Below are 6080 nucleotides of genomic sequence, written 5' to 3'. Positions count from 1 at the left end.
GAGGGTATGAAAAGATGCCCCCAAGTAAGAAACAATGAATAGAGCTAACTAGGTGAAAGGAGGAGCAAAAAGAGCTCTGAGACCACACATGCAAAGGCCCTGTGGCTAATAGCACTGTATACAAGAAGTTGAAAGTAAGGCAGTAGATAGAGAAGAGCATGGCTGCCCTGGGAGCCTGGTGGCCATGTTACCTATTCTTGCTTCTGGCCTATAAAAACTGGGAAGAACCTTGGCTGATTTTAAGCCAGAGACTGACTTGCATTTCAGCAAGTCCACTCTAGATGCAGTGGGAGCAGAAAGGGTCTAGAACAGGTAGGGGTGAGTCAGTGGGTGACCCTGGAGTGAGCAAATTGGCAGTGGTACATACTAAGTTACTGGCAGGGATGTGAAGACAGGGATCAACTCTGGAGAAGTCCACAGGTCAAAGCCACAAAACAACAAAGGGTCTGAGAGAGGAGGGAGGGAGGCAGATGGAGGCACCTGTATTTCTGCCTTGAGTGACTGGGAAGGGCTGGTATGAGGAGTAAGGGCATGGGTGTAAGGATGTGGGTTTTGACTGTGGACACCTTGCATCGAAGGTGCCTTTGAGACACCCAAGTGGGACCTCCAAACAGCTACTGGATGTGGGGCAGCTGCCAATCCTGCTTCCTCCCTTGCTAAGGCTTTTCTTCTCTTTCTTACAGAATCATTAGGACCAAAGTGCAGCAACCATTCAACCTCCCCATGGACAGCTGTGTGGCTACCAAATCCCTGAGCCCAGGACACACACTTAGTGAGTGCTGCCCCCTTGCACACACATGCTCATCTGTGTAGGCACAGGCACATGCAAACACCCTTGCAGACACACCCATGTGTGTGACCTGAGCCCTTCCACTGTGGTAAAGCCTTGCGGTTTCCCAGGGAAGGTCCCCTGAAGTACTGAGGGGTGGAAACAGGCAGCCGTGCCTCCAGAAATCCCTCTCCCAGCAGACCCAGGCTTCCCGGGGGAGGGGGGTTTGTCCTTACTGCGCCCTGACCCCCTCCCTCTCATCCCACTGCAGTCCCCAGCTCAGCCGTGACACCCCCAGAGTCACCCCAGTCGGATTCTTTGGGCTCCACCTACTCCATCAATGGGCTCCTGGGGATCGCTCAGCCTGCTGGCGATGGCAAGAGGAAGATGGATGACAGTGAGTGTCGGGGGACCAGAGGGCAGGTTGGGGGTATGGAAGGGCAGCTCGCTCAGGCTCCGATGGGAACAGAAGCCCCCATTTCTGGCCCAAGCCACGTGGGCACTTAGCAACTCCCTGCCTGCATGGCCTACCTCTAAGCCGGCCACAGCCCGAGGCCCCGGAGCCTGGACTGGTCCCTGCCTCCTGCTTGAGGCTGCCCCTGCACTCTGGCCTGAGGGGTGGACCCATGGGTCCCCTGAAAGTTTTCTTCCTGCCTGGGGACACCAGGTGACCAGGACAGCTGCCGGCTGAGCATCGACTCCCAGGGCAGCGGTGGGCCCCGCAAGCACCTTCGCACGGACGCCTTCAGCCAGCACCATCTGGAGCCACTTGAGTGCCCCTTTGGGCAGCACTACCAGGAGGCCCACGCCTCCCCCAGCCACACCAAAGGCGAGCAGGTGAGAAGCCAGGCCTGGCGGAAGCTGCAGCGGCCAGCCAGAGCATGGCGTGGTCCCTGACAGATTCCTGTCAGGCTGCTGTCCTACCCCCAGAGCAACGGGAAGTTGCCTCAGTGGACTCAGGGCGTGCCTCATGCAGCTCCAAGCCACTTATTTCACCAGATGCTGGCATCTGCCTCCTTCCCCTCCCAGCCCCTCGCCTTTATGGTGTGGTCGCAGCTGGCACTTCCGCCCACCGTGGGTCACTCACACCTGCTCACCCCATACTCCTGCATTACTCATGCCCCTAGCATGCCACTGGCATTCACAGCTCTCTGCGCTGGCACCCTGTGTGCCCTCCACACAGAATGCCTTTCCTCCCAGTTCTCTGCCTGGAAAAATACCACTCGGCCACTGTGTCTCAGTTCAGGCATCAGCCCTTCTGTGAGTCTGTCCCTGCCCCTGCAGCATGCTTCGCCTCTCCTTAGTCAGTACCTCTGAAGTGGCGCTCCTGAAACTTCGCATAGTGCATCATAATTGTCCCAGGGACAGAGGTGTAAAGACACAGCGATTTCTTCAGGGCAGGGCAGCATCTTGAAGCATCTGTTTAATTCCAGCACCCAGCATGGGTCACTCCCTTGATAGATACTCAAGAAAGGTGTATTGAGTAGAGGCGTTGAGAAATCCAGGCCCATGAATTACAAACTACAGGGGAATTTTTATCTCCAGGGCTCAGGATAGGTGAAGTGGTTTGTAATGGGTTGGCGTCTGCGATTGGCTGGCAGAGAGCTCAGAGATCTCCCTGAGCCCAGCAAAGCCTCAAAGGCTCTGAGATCTCCCAGGGCTGCTGACCCCTGGGCTCGTTGCTCTCTGCCAGTGTTCATGATGCCTTCCTCCCTCACCACACCAGGCCAACAGCTAAAGAGTTTCAGCAGCTTCAAGGTGGTGTCTTTGTGCCTCTTTGCTCACGCTGTCATTTGATACAGGGGCAAGGCAAGCCCCTACACCTTGAAATCCGAGTAGGACAATGACGACGATGCCAATAATCAGCTGGATTACTGCCAGGGACCGTCTGGGCCACTGGGCCGGTGCCAGCACCGCAGCTGAGCGGGCAACCTGCGTCAGCGATTTTATCAGCCTTGGCTGTGGCAACCAGGAGGGGGTGCCGAGAAAGCTGGCCGTCAGCAGGCCTGGTGACAGGGCTGGGTGTTCATCCGCATCAGCGCATGGCCCCTGGAGGGAGAGGGGGCCACACTAGGGAGCCTGCAGGGTGTCTGCTCTGTGAGAAGGAGCCTGCACAAGCCCATTGCGCATGCCCCAGCTGTCCTGGAAGACTAAAACAATAACCCACGGCTGAGATCCGGACACTCACTGTGTCACAGAGCCATTTCCCAGCACCATCTGAGCTGCCCAAGGGACCTTTGCTTAATGACAAGGAGACCTTGCACCAAGCGGGAATCATGGAATGAGAGTCTGAGAGCTGGAGGGACCTCGGGGACACAAGCCCAGTCTTTCCATTTCTGTGGAGTTAGCTGGGCCAGAATGGGTACAGAGGGCTTGGGAAGCAAATAGGTGGGCAGGCCAGGCCTGCCAGCCATGGTTTCACTCAGATGGGCCCACTGTTGCCTGTTTTAGATATGGTGCTTCTCTGTGAGTTCTTATTTGAAGACTGAAAAAGAGTTTGAAAACCATGGAATTGCTCCACCCCCTCATCCTGCGGATGAGGAAACCAAAGTTCACAGTGCCCATCAGTGATCATCTGCCTCCTCAGCCAGCATCTGCCTGCCCCATTCACCTGGCTTGGTGGCGAGGGGCAGGGAGAGCCTGGAGGGGGCGAGGGCTTCTAGGTCCAAGCCTTGCCTGCTGTTGGTGACTCTAACAGCACAGCCAAGGGAACTCTGTGCTCTGTTCCCTGGGCACGGGGGGCAACAGGTCCTCACACTTGACCTCAGTAGGGCAAGACATAGCCGTGTTTTCTGAAAAATCAACAAGGGGGAAGCATTCAACAGAAATGCCAGGTGGCCTCCTTTCTGGTTGCTATTTCACCACCAGGTTTAGTTAAGAGGCTACACAGGTCTTGTTTCTCTGTTTTGTAAGTACACCAAGAAGCAAATAACAGAATGTGAATATTATGACAGAGACCAAGAATGTGGCAGCTGTGGGTCTTCAGTACTTCTGAAATAAGGACATTCATGATGACTACTCATCGAGCATGTGTTACCGAGTATTCTGTACTGTGTTTAATATATGTATATGAAATCTCATTTAATCCTTACATCTGCATTTGAAGCAGATTTTATTATCCCTTTTATACAGGGATAAAATCAAGGCTCACAGAGGTCAGGGAGACCAAAGCTACTTGACCGGTCATTGCAGAGCCAGGCTTCAAACTCGCCCAAGTAGTTCTAAAGCATGTGCCACTCTGTACCCCTATTCAAGTTCAATCCCAGTAAGGAATCCAGTCATCACTGGGATGTTTAAGCCACTTGTACAATTTCATTAACATGTCTGACTGTATAGGTTTGGGGATATTTTTTGTTTCATTTTTGTTTTTTGCTAAATTGCCTGGATTTTGGAAAGCTAGAAGATTTTGAGTAGCTATTTGGTATCAAATCAACATATCCATAAAGCATTTTAAACTTTTCTTTCACTCTCTAGAAATGAGGTATTCTGTTCAATTTCATTAAGCCAGGCTCTCCTGCCTCACTTAACCCCACCCTGCCTTGAAGCAGGCCCCCTCAGAAGGCATGGAACCAGAGCACCACTTAGCTAGTAATTGCTGCTACACAGTAATGGTGCCCTGGTGGCCTCTAGAATTGACTGCAGCTTCCAAAAGTGCCTGGCATGCACCGGAAAGTGTTGTGGCTCCTTGGAGAACCAGCTTGATGGAAATCATTGAAAACAATTGCCTTTAGTGGAGCTGTTATGCAACCACAGGGCACTCCTTGATTTCAGTCTCACACACCATCTCCCATAGTACATTTGTGACGTGTGTGACCCACATGTGGGGAACAGGTGTGTATTTGTGTGTGCTGTCTCATCCCCTGGTGGAAGGGAGTCACTGCAAGGCTGGTGCGTGCTTGTGTTGAATTGAGCAAGCTCTTTTGAGAGGGAGTGCCCCGGGAGACAGCCTGCTCAGTCAGGGAAGGCCAGGTGGAGTCTCAAATGAGGTCTTAATGAAGCAAACCCTCAGGTACTCGATGAAGAATTTTTTTAAACAAAGTTAACCCCAAGTGCCATCTTCATGCTGAACCCACATGTTTATATTTGCTTGGCTATGGAGAGACAGGGGGAGGAATCCACTTGCCCTGGTGGAGTGTCCCAGCTGCCACTTTGCTGAAGAAGAAAGCAGCTAGGTCTGAGCAGATGTCCTCAGTTTGGTCCCTTTTTTATGCATACCTAGGACATTTACTGCTCTGGGCCACAGGCTTTCCACACATAAGACAGACAGAGTATTGCTCACCCATGTCACTGGCCGTTGAGGGCGATTGGTCAGGGAACATAGGCAAAGCTCTAACGTGCCCTTTTGCAAATGTAAGAAGCAGTCATGACGTTTCCCAGTTCAAGACAGCAGCTGGGAGCAGGCACACTGGAGCTGGGGTCTTTGGGTTTGAATCCTGGCTCTGCCCCATATGGGAGAGTAACGAGTTCCTTGACTTCTTTGTGCCACGTTTCCTATTTGGAGAGGACTACATTCATAAATCGAGTGCAGCACTCTCATCAGTCCCGTGAGCCACCTGCCCCAGCCCTGCAATCTGGTTGTCTGGGGTGCAGACCATGCGGGGAGACAAGGCAGGGGACCAGCCATGCGCTGGGCATGGTCCTTGGAAGAAGGCACTCCATCGTGCCTGGCTTGCACACCACCAGCCAGCTTTGAATTCCAAAGCTGCAGACAGGGAAGCTTGGAGCACCTGGGAGGACAGAGAGGCTGTGAGTCGGAGAATAAGAACCTACTGAACACGAAGTAGAGTCAAGAAGGGGGCTCTGAGGAAGGGAGTGTGTCCTGGGGTCCTGGGATGACTGGGCTGCAAAGCTCCAAGAGCTGCAGCAGGGTTCTAGTTAGGCCCCCAGACATGTCCCCAGCGCACTGACTCCTCTTTGCTCCCCAGGGCCTCTACCCGCTGCCCTTGCTCAACAGCGCCCTGGACGACGGGAAGGCCACCCTGACCCCTTCCAGTACACCCTTGGGGCGCAACCTCTCAACTCACCAGCCCTATCCCGGGGTGGCAGGTACGATGTTGGGACTCTCCCGGGCCATGTGGCCCCAGCTGCGGAATGGGCTGGAGGGCAGGGCAAGGCAGGGCATGGCTGGCCCTGGAAAGGAGGGTGCCAGGGCCCTGGGCCTGGAGAGGAGAGGCAGGTGGCACTGGTTGGGCCTCCAGGTGGGCCAAGAAGGTCCTGCCTTCTACCCTCAGCCCCTCGCCTCCTCGCTCCTGACTGTGGGGCCTGGGGTGTGGCGGGCATACACAGTCTACATTGGCAGAGACACAGCAGG

At 54.2% G+C, this 6080-nt stretch overlaps 1 protein-coding gene across 9 annotated transcripts in view; it reads left to right on the top strand.

Moving 5' to 3' along the window:
• The window catches only part of PAX8 (paired box 8), a 55701-nt gene that overhangs the window by 33417 nt on the left and 16204 nt on the right, over positions 1-6080 (top strand). For all 9 annotated transcript variants that reach the window (XR_008995761.1, XM_036930747.2, XM_036930744.2 and 6 more), the window contains exons 5-8: positions 684-772; positions 1041-1166; positions 1437-1606; positions 5695-5815. Coding sequence is in view for 8 of the 9 variants with exons in the window: in XM_036930747.2 (XP_036786642.2) it covers positions 684-772; positions 1041-1166; positions 1437-1606; positions 5695-5815 (506 nt within the window). In the remaining variant the exon portion in view is untranslated. The remainder of the gene's footprint in view (positions 1-683; positions 773-1040; positions 1167-1436; positions 1607-5694; positions 5816-6080) is intronic.

This window comes from Manis pentadactyla, chromosome 2 (genome assembly GCF_030020395.1).
Source record: "Manis pentadactyla isolate mManPen7 chromosome 2, mManPen7.hap1, whole genome shotgun sequence".
Classification (NCBI taxonomy): domain Eukaryota; kingdom Metazoa; phylum Chordata; class Mammalia; order Pholidota; family Manidae; genus Manis; species Manis pentadactyla.
Note: the sequence above shows the minus strand (reverse complement) of the source record. Positions and strands in the feature narration are given on the sequence as shown.